Raw genomic sequence first — 16,401 nt, 5'->3', positions numbered from 1 at the left:
CAAATTATTTCTGAGTTTGATTGACAGGTGACGTCACGCGCAAAGTAGTATTTTAAAGGGGGTAACCCTATCGGTTTAGGGTATGGATTGTCTTCAAACTGACATACAATTTCAACGAGAAATTTCAGTGAGAAAAGAAAACATTTTTATCGTAAATATGAATAATTAGCATAATATATATTAGCAAGCCAATACGTACGCGTGACATCCAGAAACAACACTCCCGTCGAGTGCTTCGCCATAGTAGAAAGATTGCGGAGAGGCGTTCACTGGAAACGCCATACGGGTTACGGATTTCTGCATTTTGCGGTAGAACGTCATAGTCCCGTTCACACCCAAACTAGCCTCCTACACAGCCAGTTTGTGTCGGTCCTAACGCTCGTCGTTCCTAGTATGTTCGTGATAGCCGCATAGAGTCTGAACCAAGACTACGTGTAAACGCAATTGCAATCATGATGGCGCTATACGCTGGCGAAGTTACGTAATAATCGGATTAACTACCATAGCAATAGGTGAAAACAATTTTTGAATATACCGCGCTGCACTGATACCATAGATGAACTCCTGGATGGGGCAGCTTTAATTAGCATGAGGCCGCATTGATATGTAAAGAGCGTATTGTTATTTAAATTTGCGCCCAGACGTATTGAGGGCGACAGTCATGTTATCCAGACGGAGAATGGCTGCATATGCCGGGCATGTCAATTTGCTGAGTGAAGGCTGATAATTACCTTTCTGTATAGGTAATAAGCTAGTATATTTCGTGTACCAGTTGGTTATAACAAAAAATTAGTATCATATTAAATATATTAAATGTATAAACTTTGAAATTTACATGAATTTGAAGAGCAGAGCTTCGAAATGTAGCTAAGTCAGGTGATGTGAAATTCTGCTGCGTGACCCCTCTGCGTGGTAGAATTATATTCATAAAATATTGAATTAAACAGATATCGTGGGTAGCCAACCACGATTTATCAGCATTTAAAATATATGTTAATTAACAAAGATAAATAATAAAGAGTACAAATGGCAATTAACTAGTAAACAAGCCTGAAATCTTAAAATGTTGCCACGTGATTTCCCGAACACATGATATGTTAACATGTGACCACTATTCAGATTTACCGTAAATATTTGGAGTATGTTGCACATCATGCACATACACTGTGCATTTCTTTACTTCCGTATAAAATCAATAATTCATGCTGGGAGCCAAGTAACATTGTCTGCTCAGAGCAGATTGGTATTTTATTTTACTTGAGAGCATAATAGAAATACATAAAAACGAATAAGGCGCCATGATGGAAGGTCAGGTCGGGTATCAAAGGTTATTCATAACTTAAATACTACTTGTATTTCCCACCTTGCCTCTGTCACATGTTTCCTTCATATTATTGACAGCAAGTCCTAATTTTGACTTTGCTATTGCAAAATGTCATTTCATATCAAATTAGTAGACTTTCTTTGAAAAAACATATCACGGGTGCCTGATGGGAATACCCGTCCGCCATTTCATTAAACTGGATCGTTTTCGCCTGTTTTGCGCCCAGATGTATTGGGGGCGCGCTATACTCTCATTGAACAGGCAAAGTTCGCAAAACTAACAACGTTGTTATTTGCCAAATCAATTAACATGATCCAAGGGGTCGAACATGAATTATTCATAACGAGCTATAACGGATCGATAACTGGCCTCACTTTCTAGCTAGTAAACCAGCTGAATTTTTCATAGATTTTGCGTTGCTAATAGAACAACCGTGAATTTAGTGTCACCCCCTTGCTGATACGTTACGCGGTACCTCTTCATTGAACCATATCAGGCTAATTACTTGCACCTGTAAGATTAGTATCTTTGAAAAGACCAGTATTGTATTCAATTTGTGATTGCAGACATACACAGGTGATGAGTGTAACCTGCTTGTAGTACAGCGCGATATGTTCAAAATTGTTTTCACCTATAGTGTGGTCGTTGAAGAGGAAAAACCGTGGCTACCTGGAAAAAATTGGTAAAAAGCTGATTTTTGCACCAGACAAGCAGAATATATCATAGAACATCATATCCAAAATCCCCAGAAATCCTCCTTGGGGAATTCGTTTTATCCAAGATGGCCGCCAAAATGGCCGCCAGAACATATAATTAGGTGTATCTTAGCTTCTAAAGCAGATATGATGATGATTTTAGTGTCTTTGAATAGGTTTAAGAGGTCAGAGAATTCAAATTTGTACAAACCTAACACACTGATGTCTTCAATCACACTGAAATCCAAGATGGCCGCCAAAATGGCCGCCACAACATATAATTAGCTGTATCTTAGCTTCTAAAGCAGATATGATGATGATTTTAGTGTCTTTGAATAGGTTTAAGAGGTCAGAGAATTCAAATTTGTACAAATCTAACACACTGATGTCTTCAATCACACTGAAATTCAAGATGGCCGCCAAAATCCCACCACCATATATGATTAGATATATCTCCGCTTCTGAAGCAGATATGATGATGATTTTAGTGTCCTTGAATATATTTCAGAGGTCAAAGAATTCAAATTTGTACGTATCTAAAACACTGGAGTCTTCATTCACACTGGAATCCAAGATGGCCGCCAAAATGGCCGCCACCACCGCGTGTTATGATTAGGTATATTTTGGCTTATGAAGCAGATAATGATAATGATTTTAGTGTCTTTGAATAGGTTTTAGGAGACGCACAAGTCAATTTTGTATTTATCTTCATAAGTATATGTCTTTACTGACACTCCAATCCAACATGGCCCTCAATATTGCTAAAATCAAACATGATTAGCTCAATATCTCAGCTTCTGAAGCCAATATAATGGTGATTTTAATCTTGAATAGGTTTTTAAGAGAATGTAGGTTTTAAGGGGCAGAGAATTGTTGCAATTACTTAAAACCCAAGCTTATAACACTGAAGTGCAAGTCGCAATAGAATCCCAAATAGCTGCCACCACATGTGAATATATATCTCAGCTTCTGAAGCAAAAGTAGCTGTCTTCGTTCTCATCTACAGGTATAATCGCCTCAGCGTTTTGGCAATGTTCTGTGTAATCTTCACAAGCTGTGACACATTTAAGTCCATTTTTGCGACAGGATCATCGGTTATTTACACAAGAATTCCTGGAGGAATGTTTACAATTGTATCGTACAATCTTAACAAGCTATGTGGTGCTGCATCTAAATTCGTAAGGACCGGTGCTAGTACGATGTCAGAGTGTTTCCAGCCCATTGCTTTAAATTGGATTCAAGTCATTGTTTGTTAGCTTTCTCCAAAGTATGACCTGTAAAACAACCCGCAGACTGTGAAAATGCGCTGCTCTTTCAGTAGGTGAAAGCTTTTGTCGATAGCTGTGGATCAAATGATGCTTTATCTGTTCTAATGTCGCCTCAGGATCGCTCATCTAGGATGATATCTGCTGCAATTATTTTATCTTCTTCAACAAACTTGTCCTTCCATGTCTAAATGTTGCAGAAGTTGAGTCGCAACCACTCCAGACATGAATAAACAAGAGATGGGATGTCACTACTTCACCAGCTTTGTTAACAAGGTCTTGAACTTTCCAAACCACCAACCCTTTCTTCTCTGAATGGAAGTAGAAATCAGTCATAGTCTGGTCTCAGTGGGACAAGTATATCTGTGTCATCTGCTACTACAGGTACTTTTCTTGTCTTGCAAATTGAAGGGTACATTCCATTCCACTATCATATAGTGTCAGCATCTCCAGTACTATTGTGCACGATCTGACCATTGGTTTCCAAGTATCGACTCAGCAGCGGGATAAACCTACTGTTGTTGTTCTCATTCGAGAGGAAGGTCTACTGGTCATGGTGATAACCTTCATAGATTCTGTGAGCTGAATATGATAAGAACAAATGCCAGTTTATCTCGCTGCTGAGTCGATGGATGGTGCACAATAGTACCGGAGATGCTGACACATTGATAGTGGAATGTACCCTTCAAGACTCCTTCAATATTCAAGACAAGGAAGAGAAGTGCCACTGGGGACCAGAATATGGCTGATATCGGTGGGTTGTAAAGTTCAAGACCTTATTAACAACGTTGGTGAAGTATTGACATTCCATTTCAGGTCCTGTTTATCCATGCATGGAGTGGTTGTGACTCCACTTCTGCAACATTTGGACAACAAGTTTGTTGCTGAAGATTTAAGAAGAATTGCAGGAGATATCATTCTAGATGAGCGATCCTGAGGCGACATTAGAACAGATTGGTACAAATGGCATCAGAGTATTTGTTGTCTTATGTGGTGGCAGAGAAGAAGATTCTTTAAACGGTCTGCGGTTCGCTTAATTCATGGCGATGGTATCATCAAATAAAGCATCACTTGATCCACAAAAGCTTCCACCTAGTTAAAAAGAACAGTGTATTTTCACAGTGTGAGTGTTCTTTTGTAGGTCATACTTTGGAGAAAGCTTACAAACAATAACTTGGATCCAAATCAATGGGGTTGGAAACTCTCTGACACCGTACTAGCACCGGTCCTTACGGATGTAGATACAGCACCACAAGGCTTGCTTAAGTTTGTACGAGACAAATGTAAACTATCCTCCAGGAGTCCTTGTGGAAATAACGGATGTTCCTGTCACAAAAAGGGATTTAAACGTGTCACAGCTTGTGGAGATTGCAGAGGAGAAAATTGCCAAAACGCTGAGGCGATTATACTTGCAGATGAAGTCGAAGATAGCTACTTTTGCTTCAGAAACTGAGATATAGAGAATCATGTGGTGGCAGCTGTTTTGGATTCTATTGCTACTGAGCACATACTTCCGTGTTTAAAGTAATTGCAACATTGAAATCTGCAACCCCTAAAACCTACATTCTCTTAAAAGCCTATTCAAAGATTAAAATCATCATTATATTGGTTTCAGAACCTGAGATATACAGTTAAGCATGTTTGATTTTAGCCATATTGAGGATCATCTTGGATTACAGCGTGAGTGAAGAATTGACTTAATACTTTAGATAAATACAAAATTGACTTCTGCGTCACCTAAAACACATTCAAAGACACTAAAATCGTTATCATATCTGCTTCATTAGCCAAAATATACCTAAACATAACATGTGGTGGTGGCGGCCATTTTGGCGGCCATCTTGGATTCCAGTGTGAATGAAGAATTAAGTGTTTTAGATACGTACAAATTGGAATTCTTTGACCTCTGAAATATATTCAAGGACACTAAAATCATCATTATATCTGCTTCAGAAGCGGAGATATATCTAATCATATGTGGTGGCGGCCATTTTGGTGGCCATCTTGGATTTCAGTGTAATTGAAGACACCAGTGAGTTAGATTTGTACAAATTTGAATTCTCTGACCTCTTAAACCTATTCAAAGACACTAACATCATCATCATATCTGCTTTAGAAGCTAAGATACAGCTAATTATATGTTGTGGCAGCCATTTTGGTGGCCATCTTGGATTTCAGTGTGATTGAAGACATCAGTGTGTTAGATTTGTACAAATTTGAATTCTCTGACCTCATAAACCTATTCAAAGACACTAAAATCATCATCATATCTGCTTTAGAAGCTAAGATACAGCTAAGTATATGTTGTGGCGGCCATTTTGGCGGCCATCTTGGATAAAACGAATTCCCCAAGGAGGATTTCTGGGGATTTTGGATATGATGTTTTATGATATATTCTGCTTGTCTGGTGCAAAAATCAGCTTTTTACCAATTTTTTCCGGGTCAAAATGTCCAACGACCATACTACTATTGCTACGGTAATTAATCCGATTAATTACGTAACTTCGCCAGCGTATGCTGAGACAAATAATCTAAAGGTAATAGGAAGCACCCATTGATTCACCTTGGGTGCATCGAACCAGAGAAGATCATCTTCTTTCATCGAACTACTTTCCTCGGTATTGATATGCAAATACGACTGGCTGTATCTATAATGCTCTAAGCATTCCGTCCAGATTAGCGATATTTGACTTTTGCGGGCTATTGGAAAATGAGTATAGGCTTATGTTCACACGTGTATGCTATTTGTCTAAATAATCTAAACAGAGTTTGGTGTTGGATGCCTAGGAAGTCTTGGTGTATATTATTCGAATAACAAGAAACAAACTCCATTATCATATAAATAATACCCTGTTTACTTTCTAAAGCAAAATGAAAATAGATAATCTAATATGCCTAGTTCGATTACTACCCAGCAAACACAAATATATTATAGAAAACGTTAAATGTCGGGTTAAAGGTTATGTGAGGGTCAAGGGCATTAAAAGTTTTGATAACATTCAAAAAACCTTTTGTTTAAAACTTGCTGATACACGTTCTAACACAATAGACACTTAAATATGTTTGCCAAATGATATTTTACTATAGCATTTCGAATTTTGGCTTAAAATGTTGTTGTATTATTTTTTCAGTATAACACGAGTTTTCATGATTTTTATATAAACAATCATCGATATGTAATATCATAACGTTTTAACTTAAACCAAAAACACATGCATTATCATGTTTTAAAAACATTTTGGAGTTTGCTGAATAGTATCCAAAAGCAAAACACTTTGACAGCTGTTTAATGCACAACGAAAAAGCAAGGCGAACAATAGCGTTGCACGAACTTCTGTTCCCCGTCCCAAACAGACAATTATACCGCATTTATGCCTTAACACGACACAATATTGCCTAAAACGCCTCTTCGCAAGCTGATTTTTGGACGGCATTTTCCACACCCAAATGAATAGGCAATCTGCCCGTTCGAATTCGCGTCGAAAAAAATCGAAATTTGTTCACTTCTTCTTGTCTATACGAGATCAAATTTTAACCCCCAAAATGGATTTTATTACATGTCGGACTCTACTTGTTCTATTAGGATACTTTGATTCGTTTCATAACATGATAAACATAACATTTTTCTGCATTTAATAATGCATTTTTTGTCATTTTGGAACGTCATTTTTTGCTACCAACCGCAACGTAATCGCCATACGGTAATTCCACGATTGACCAATTCACAATAGATTTCACCCTCTAGAGGGCATAATAACCGATTTTCGACTAATGTAGCTTGCCGTTCGCGTTCCCGTGTCACGTTTCACGTAAATTTCGCAATCTCTCTACTATAGGGTCCACAACTTATAAGTTCCCCCTAAACACTTTTTTAAATAAAGCGAAAAATATTTGAGGAAATGCAAACTTGTAAAAAGGTATTGGTAGCCTTATTTGTTTTACACGTATGGACCAAATTATAGCGTCACACGTCATTGCGTTCAGTCACAATGGTTCATTATGTTAAAAAAGAGACCGTTTTAAACCGTGTTAAGGGTAGACGATGTACTGTTGGTCGAAGCAACCTAAAAAATTGATTTTCATTATCTAGATCAATATATTATTGGAAATTAACACATTGATGTTTTGCAAAAGTTCATTCTACAAATCGTATACTTTGCAAACTTGCTTAATTTATTGTTGTTAATGGGTTATGTACGTTTTACAAAAGTGTTGTTGTTTCAGCCCTCTTTACAACGTAACTCAAGAACCGCAGCCCCTATAAAAGTATATTTGTGATATTTTAATTCTTCTACATGCTCGCTATGAATTGAGCAATGCAGGTTTTGCCAAAGCTCACTACCATTCGTAAGATGCTGTGAGCTACCAAATCACAACAGTTTAAAATAATTAATAACCTTAAAATCCATAGGAATCAGCTCTCAAACAATACAGTAGGCCAGGTCTATTCATGTGTTTGGGTGATATGTTGATGTAGTTACGGGCCATATTTAGTGCCGATTTGTCCCAATTTGCTTTTGACTTGCCTGGCAACACTCCATAAAACATGGCTAGTCTTGTGAAGACAAAGTTGAAGACCCATAAAGAATTATATTCGTTCTCAAACGGAATCATTATGAAAATCGTAAAAGTTATATAATAACATAGCGCTATTAGTTCGCCTATGAACCTTGGTATTCGTTAGTTAACCGGATAAATAATTTCGGTAAAACTGACAAATTTGTACCAAAATTGGCGTTAACTCGTTACTGTCAAAAATGTACAAAATATGGCTTCCGTGAATCTAAAAAAATTGATATTTCAAAATTGGTTAATTGTATTACCATAAATCGAACATGGACATGTATGATGGTATCTCTAGAAGTCTTTTTGCCTAAAAAATTGGAATTTTGTTGAATTTAGAGTAACAAAATAACATGCGCCAGACAGTGGACGAGGAGACTGTAAAATCAGGTAGAATTTTGTGTATTGACGAGCTTCGAACATGCCTTCGTTGCATTCCGAAGTCGCAAATATCTATCATAATTCTTATTTCAAGGTTCTGTAAATACCTCAGCAAAAAGATAAGGTCATCCTCCAACACGGACTGCTCGAAAACAGTTCACCAATAAAAAAAAAAGTGCGTGGTCTGTTATGCATCGTTATGTACAGGCATATTTGAAGAATTTTCTATCAGCTAATAATATTAAGGTTGCTAAAATATTAATCTAAAGACTTCATTCTTTCATGTGCACCATACATTTTTGCACCCGAGATAGATATTGCTAGGGAAAAATTCACAGCAAACATGTCAGATTTCTCCCATTTCGGAGCTATTTGAGACAAGATTGCTCGACCCCTTAAAAGAGCACTTGAGCTGCAAATGACATTCCCAATTCTTAGGTGGCTTAAAAAGGTGTTAATGTTTTCAATGAAAACAAAAATATGTCGCGTTTGCTATCAGTATAATTATGCAATTTTGATCTTTTCAAATGTGAATTTGGATTACCCTAATGATAATATTTGTGAAAATGATCAGATGGTTCAAACGATAGATTGCACGGTTGTTTGATGTGATCATTTATTAATTTTTCTAACAAAACATTATTATAATGTTCAATTCCAGACCTGAATAATACCAACAGCTATCACACTAATAAACTGTGTATACACATATATTTTGTAGCTATTTTTAACATAAATTCTCGTTTCTCTATCAAATTATTCATATTTTTCTGGTTTTTGGTGTTAATTTGAATTCTATAAATTGTACATTTGTCTGCAAATTGAGGGCGCTATTTACATATTTAAATTTGAATTAGCCAAATAATATGAGTTATACCTTACATTTCATGATTTTGACAATACTATTAAACATTTTTTGTTTCAGTTTATGATTTTTTGAAAATTCCCTTGTCATTTGTTAGTCTGTATGCTGATGTTCTCATACCATTTTATGAGTGTCTACCCCTTGTAAACATGCAAACAAGATTTTAGATAAATAGCGCCACCATTGTTCAACTTTTCTTTAAAATGACTCAGTTTTACATGACATCAAACAACCGTGATTGGAGATGTAAATATAAATAGAAAGCAAATGAAATTTCTGCGCTACTATAAATTAGTAAACTCACTGGATCACTTTACGTCTTCTCTGGAGACATTTGAAATGAATCACTTTTTTTATTATCTTCACTTCACGCGCCATTTTGAGATATTGCATAACCCTATTATACATTTATTTGCTATGGGACGTATTGTTGACTGCGATTACGATTCATGACGGTAATCTTAACCCAGTTCCCCCACCAACTGGTACTAACTTCTGATCTATAATTACATAATCCCGCATCTCCCCATGGATGTGTTGTGTAATTTAACATCACCTCTATGAATACGTCAACTTTTTGTGCCAAAGCGAGTCTACGAGAGGGGAATGCATTTGTTTTAGAAGCATATTGGTTTAGTTTTAAAATAAGGATGTTCTTACGAGTGTTATACTTATTAACCCAGTATAGTTTCCTCTCTAGGGCTAGTCAGATTGGTTCATGTTGATGTTGGTGAGTTTTACTCTTGGTTATACCATAGATGAACTCCTGGATGGGGCAGCTTTAATTAGCATGAGGCCGCATTGATATGTAAATAGCGTATTGTTATTTAAATTTGCGCCCAGACGTATTGAGGGCGACAGTCATGTTATCCAGACGGAGAATGGCTGCATATGCCGGGCATGTCAATTTGCTGAGTGAAGGCTGATAATCACCTTTCTGTATAGGTAATAAGCTAGTATATTTCATGTACCAGTTGGTTATAACAAAAAATTAGTATCATATTAAATATATTAAATGTATAAACTTTGAAATTTACATGAATTTGAAGAGCAGAGCTCCGAAATGTAGCTAAGTCAGGTGATGTGAAATTCTGCTGCGTGACCCCCTCTGCGTGGTAGAATTATATTCATAAAACATTGAATTTAACAGATATCATGGGTAGCCAACCACGATTTATCAGCATTTAAAATTTATGTTAATTAACAAAGATAAATAATAAAGAGTACAAATGGCAATTAACTAGTAAACAAGCCTGAAATCTTAAAATGTTGCCACGTGATTTCCCGAACACATGATATGTTAACATGTGACCACTATTCAGATTTACCGTAAATATTTGGAGTATGCTTGCACATCATGCACATACACTGTGCATTTCTTTACTTCCGCTGGGAGCCAAGTAACATTGTCTGCTCAGAGCAGATTGGTATTTTATTTTACTTGAGAGCATAATGGAAATACATAAAGACGAATAAGGCGCCATGATGGAAGGTCAGGTCGGGTATCAAAGGTTATTATACAGGGTGTCCCAAAAAAAAGAGGCCTCACATTGCGCCCTCTTTTTCTCCTATTTCTGAAAAGTTGATCAAATATATTTTGGTATGTAAAGAAACCCTAAATCGTTAGCTATAATAAACCAAAAAATTCTTTCAATCGGCTCACAATTTTTGAAGATATGCCCTCTTTAAGAAATGTACCCGTTTTTCACTCTGTCCACGGATGAGATTTGGCTACATCAAAGATTTAAACGAAACACACGGTTAATGACATGGACAGATAATAGCATTAGTCTTGGGAAAGCATTCACTATAAGCGAGGATCACCAGCTAGCTTCAAACATCTTCACAACCCCGTATTACTGCTGCATTCGCAAGTATCCAGCGCACAAGGCCTTAAGGATGGTACGCAACTCAATTAATGCAATGAGAACTAGGGCTGAAACCTGTATTCGTCATGGAGGCAACCAGGTAGAGGGCAGAGCAGCACAGAAAACTCACTTCAAAGGAACCAAAGACAAACTAAACAGCCCTTTTCAGGGCTACCTTTTATTCCAAAAAGAGAAATGACTTATGTTGTCAATAAAAAGAAAGCAAGAAACAAGAAAAACATAAGTAATTGCAAGTATAGCAAAAGATCCCATCCCACATCAATTTCGCCCAAATTAATGACACTTAACAAAATCCATAACCCATAAGCCCACCGGTAAAGCCCATTCCCTTAAATAAAGTTGTTATTTTATAAAGTTATCATCGAGGAATGTTTTATATTCATGCATGGTATATGTACTTTCCAATCTTTGAAGTAGCCAAACCTCCTCCGTGGACAGAGTGAAAAACGGATACATTTCTTTAAAAGGACATATCTTCAAAAGTTATGAGCCGATTGAAATAATTGTTTTGATTTATTAAAGCTAACGATTGAAGGTTTCTTTACATACCAAAATATATTTGATCAACTTTTCAGAAATAGGAGAAAAAGAGGGCGCAATGTGGGGCCTCTTTTTTTTGGGACACCCTGTAACTTAAATACTACTTGTATTTCCCACCTTGCCTCTGTCACATAATTTCCTTCATATTATTGACAGCAAGTCCTAATTTTGACTTTGCTATTGCAAAATGTCATTTCATATCAAATTAGTAGACTTTCTTTGAAAAAACATATCACTGGTGCCTGATGGGAATACCCGTCCGCCATTTCATTAAACTGGATCGTTTTCGCCTGTTTTGTGCCCAGATGTATTGGGCGCGCGCTATACTCTCATTGAACAGGCAAAGTTCGCAAAACTAACAACGTTGTTATTTGCCAAACTCAATTAACATGATCCAAGGGGTCGAACATGAATTATTCATAACGAGCTATAACGGATCGATAACTGGCCTCACTTTCTAGCTAGTAAACCAGCTGAATTTTTCATAGATTTTGCGTTGCTAATAGAACAACCGTGAATTTAGTGTCACCCCCTTGGTTATACTTGATAATATATGTTTTATAAACTATATTGTGTTCCTCGTACATCTCTTCAACAACATTGCAGTTTCTGGCAAAACTACGGCATTTGCCTCTTCCGTGCTTTTTATTATTATTTACGTACCCTCGTGTCTTCAAGCATTGATTGCTGAGTCAAATGCTCAGACTCTACAGGGTTGGAGGAATGTAATTCTTCAAGACTAAGATTTAACTTGAGTCAGGATGCTTGACCAACCACCAAGGCGAAAGATATGAGCATTTCACTTCAGCTCATGAGAATTACAATTTACCTTATCCCATTCTCTCAGGCACTTTCCCGCCCCATCTCCCCTCTTTGTCCCATCCACACTTTCTCTTTCGTACTTCTCTCACTATTCCTGTTCATCTACACCCTCTTCTCCTCTCTCCCTCTCTCTATCTCTCTCGTTATCGGTCACTCAACTATGTCTGAACCAATCAGTGAATTTCAAGGACGATTTTTGTGTTATATATTGTGTAAAACAGCCAGCCCGCTAAGCTTAGGTTTCAATTTATGAATAAAACCAAAATAATTTCTACTCTCTCAGCTATATTCTTATAATGTTATCTTATCTTTCACTGAGTTCTTCGGGCGAAATGTTAAGGTGCATAACCTATAATGTATTGTGCAACTATCCCGTGGCGTACGTCGAAGTTAATAATTTAGAGAATCGTTGTTCTTCACTCGAAGGCAAATACTTGGTTACGCCAAAACACCTGATTAGTTGTCAGAAAGATGTATATATACATAAGTTACATTCGATATGATATATTTCATTCTAAAGAACATTGGCGATTGTTCTGGCAGTAAAGTAATGACCGACTAAAGGATTTTAATGCAAGGCACCGGGGACACTTCGTGTCGATATTCGTGCTACTACACTGTTAACATAATTCGGCAATTAGTCTTCTTTAATTAGTCTTCTTTAATTTTTTAAAGACAGTATCTGCAGGTAATTTTCAGTGTGTATTATCCCAGTTATAGGAATGAATTCATTTTGATCGTTAAGCTTCATTTTATTTTAATGCACAGCGGATGTATAAATCTTTAAATGGCCTGGCGCCATCACATCTTCCATCTAAAGTTCAATATACATATCTGATAATCGTGAGGGTAATACAAGACAAGCTGCCGGTTTTATGCTAAAGAAAAATATTTTCTTATATACGAGTGGTATTGAGATTTGCATTATGATATACAGGGTTCAAAAGAAATAACTCGCCCCCTAAAATCCAATTACTACACTGGAATTTCCGTGACCCAAAACAAGCGGTTCGTTATTTATGATAAGAAATGAAGTACCGCTAGGATGTACCTCATTTCCTATCATATATACTGAACCGCTTGTCTTGAGTCACTGAAATTTCAGTGTAGTAATTGCTTTCCTTGCCCCAATAATATACATAACTTTTGTTACCAGTGTGTTATTATTTGTTGAGAAAAATGCAAAAATAGTCACACATTTACCACAGGGGTGTAGTACCCCCTTAAGTCAATCAAATAAGTAAAAATTGTTTTGAAAATATAATGTTAAGTTATGCGAAGAAATGTTTTATAATTTTAGGGGAGTTGGACCCTGTATAATTATAAGGGAGACCTTAAATCAACAATATTATAATTATGTTTTTAAGAATAAGTTATAATCATGTGATATTAGTTGTTTTATAAGGATTTGATTATTGGGTCGCTTTTGATGGATACAGCCTTTAAAAAATCGGTCATCGGTAGTTGACCATGAAAAAGGACTGAAATCAAACTGTCGACGGAGCAGACAGAGAAGAACATCTGCTTATACTATCCCTTATTTATCTTTCAATAGATCAATTATTTTATTTTGAAATAATTTAAACATCACCTTTAACATCTCAATATGTGTGTCAAAGCGAGTCAATAATTGAGGTTGGGAAATTTAACCGCTTAGTATTATATAGTCCAAGTCACATAAACAGTCGGATAACTTGCTACTTTTTGATGATGTCATGCTTATAGTACCCTGCCCACAGCTTAATTGATACGAGAGTTATTGAAAAAGTTTTACCTCCGTCATCATATCTCTGTTATCTTACATACAAGGAAATCGAAATTACCCATGGTTTTACTCGTTCATATGTGACGTGTCATGTCAAACACAGACACTTTGGGTAGGTTATCAATTTTGAGGGTTTTATATATCTTAAATATAGAGATATTCTGCTCCACAACACGTTTTCCCCAATAAAAAGCGATATTGAGTTCGTAAGGTATGGTATTAGAAAAATTGGAAATTGAAATATCGGCCTTAAAAATATCATTGACAGTTATGTACATGCGCACATGAACATATGTTAATTGAAAAATGTCTAAAAAAATACAAGGTGCCAGTCTGAAATTATCAGACAATATTTTAACATTTTTAGCATCACACATATGCAACAAACCCAAATTGTGAAAAATCACCCTGGCAGATTTTTGGCTATTTCTCCATTTACGATCCTGCCCAAAAGTGTCTGCTTTCGATATACCACGTCATTACGCTCTCCTCTAACACGTCAATAATGTGTGTCAAAGCATAGACCCTGGAAGGTCAAAGCGAGCGCGAGTCAATGAGAACATTGCAGTATAAGACATGAAATCGATGCTGGTAAATTTAATCTTTTAGCATTATATAAGGCCAAGTCACACAAACAGTCGGAGAGCTTGGCTTATATTGATGATGCCTTGCACATAGTAGGCCTAAGAGGGTCTTCGAAAAAGTTGATTTTCGGCCAAATATTCTATGAAAATGCGATTTTCACCAAATTTCCTCCTAGTTATAAACTGAAATGACTATTTCAACCCAACTAACATGTAAAAAGTCAATTTATAGCTGTTGGAATAATTTTACAAGAGCGAATTTAAATCCATTGATTTTACTGTGGAAAACGTTAAAACGGACGAGCCTCTCTGAATTATGCAACAATTTGGTTACTTTCCCATTAAAAATCAGACGATTGAGAATATTTAATGAAAAAATGCGGGTTTTTCGTCGTCACAGAAATGTTTGTTTTCAAATAGGCTTTTAATTTTCATATCCCGAAAAAACCCGTAAACACACACTCACCAAAGACAAACAGCCGGTGGGAAATCAGCAGCTGAATTGCGTGTGTAAACTAGTAATTACGCAGATGCCCGAAAGGTTTTCATAATTAAGTATTATTTCTCATGTTCGAGATCACTGTGTAGTTTGTACAAATCAATAGGTTGACATCCGATGGGATAAACTGGAACATTTGAACTTGTAAAATCTGCATATTCCGCGGGATTTTGGATCGCCGTGTCTTTCTTTTTTCTCTGCCGATATCAACGAATGATCTGTTAGCTAATGGATGCAGTTATTGGCTACTGGCTCTAATAATTGTGATATATCTGTTTGGTTGAACATAACTGGTGCCTTAATTAATTCAAACATTTTGCCAGGCAAATCCAATGAAAAAAGTAACTCACTACTTAAGCTTTCGCCGTCTGGGCTGACGGCTTGATCACAAGTCTACTGCTTTTCCCGGCTTGTTGAAATTTTGCCGGAAGTGGTGATGTTTTTGTTGGTCGTATACGTGATCTAGAGAGACGATACCCTCATCGCGGTTGATTGCTTTGGCCCCCTTCTTTCTAATTTGGATTGCTTCTCTTATTCTTCTAGTGAAAGCGTTTGAATCCCTGTCAAGAATTTTTGCCCCTTCCCATTCGATGACGTGGTTCTCTTGAGCGATGTGGTCAGTGATGGCTGATTTGTGTTGTTCAGAAGTTGATTCTTTTCGGTTTGCTCTTGTGAATTTCCTTTCCGCTATTGTTTCTGAGTCTTTCTTGTATTCTTTAAGTCTTGTTCCAAACTGTCTTCCCGTCTCCCCTACGTTGGACTTGTCGCAACCTTTACAGACGACATCGCTTGTCTGTTCTATATCCTTCGTGTCCTTCGGGTGGACTAGCAGGCTTTTAGCGTGTTGGTTATTACGCATTGCCGTGGAAATGTTGTGCTTTTTGAATATTCTTTGTAGCCTCTCCGCCAAGCCTTCTACGTAGGGTATGGCCACCATGCATTTTGATGGTGTGTCATCCTTCTTTTTCTCTCTTGCTTTCGGTTGCTTGTCCTTCATTTGCTGTTTTACTCTATCTAAAGGCCATTTTGGATAACCACACTCTGTAAGCGCTGTTATGATCTTTGTTTCCCCTCCTTCTTGTCTTCTTTCTCTGTCACGATGTTATCCATCCTATCCATTAAAGTCCGGATGACCCCAAGTTTTTGGTGCAGGGGGTGCTGCGACTGAAAATTTAGGTACTGGTCCGTATGCTTTTTTTTTCTGTAAAC

General features: G+C 36.9%; 1 protein-coding gene across 1 annotated transcript; it reads right to left on the bottom strand.

The window, feature by feature from the left end:
- Positions 1-15,577: 15,577 nt before the first annotated feature.
- LOC140161803 (uncharacterized) lies at positions 15,578-16,189 on the bottom strand. The gene has a single exon (XM_072185100.1). The coding sequence runs from the start codon at positions 16,187-16,189 to the stop codon at positions 15,578-15,580; it is 612 nt and encodes a 203-aa protein (XP_072041201.1).
- Positions 16,190-16,401: the final 212 nt, after the last annotated feature.

Source organism: Amphiura filiformis, chromosome 10 (genome assembly GCF_039555335.1).
Source record: "Amphiura filiformis chromosome 10, Afil_fr2py, whole genome shotgun sequence".
Classification (NCBI taxonomy): domain Eukaryota; kingdom Metazoa; phylum Echinodermata; class Ophiuroidea; order Amphilepidida; family Amphiuridae; genus Amphiura; species Amphiura filiformis.
This window is presented reverse-complemented; position numbering and strand designations above follow the sequence as displayed.

Coding starts and splice junctions, on each gene's coding strand:
- LOC140161803 (XM_072185100.1), bottom strand. CDS start 16,189: ATGAAGGACAAGCAACCGAAAGCAAGAGAGAAAAAGAAGGATGACACA.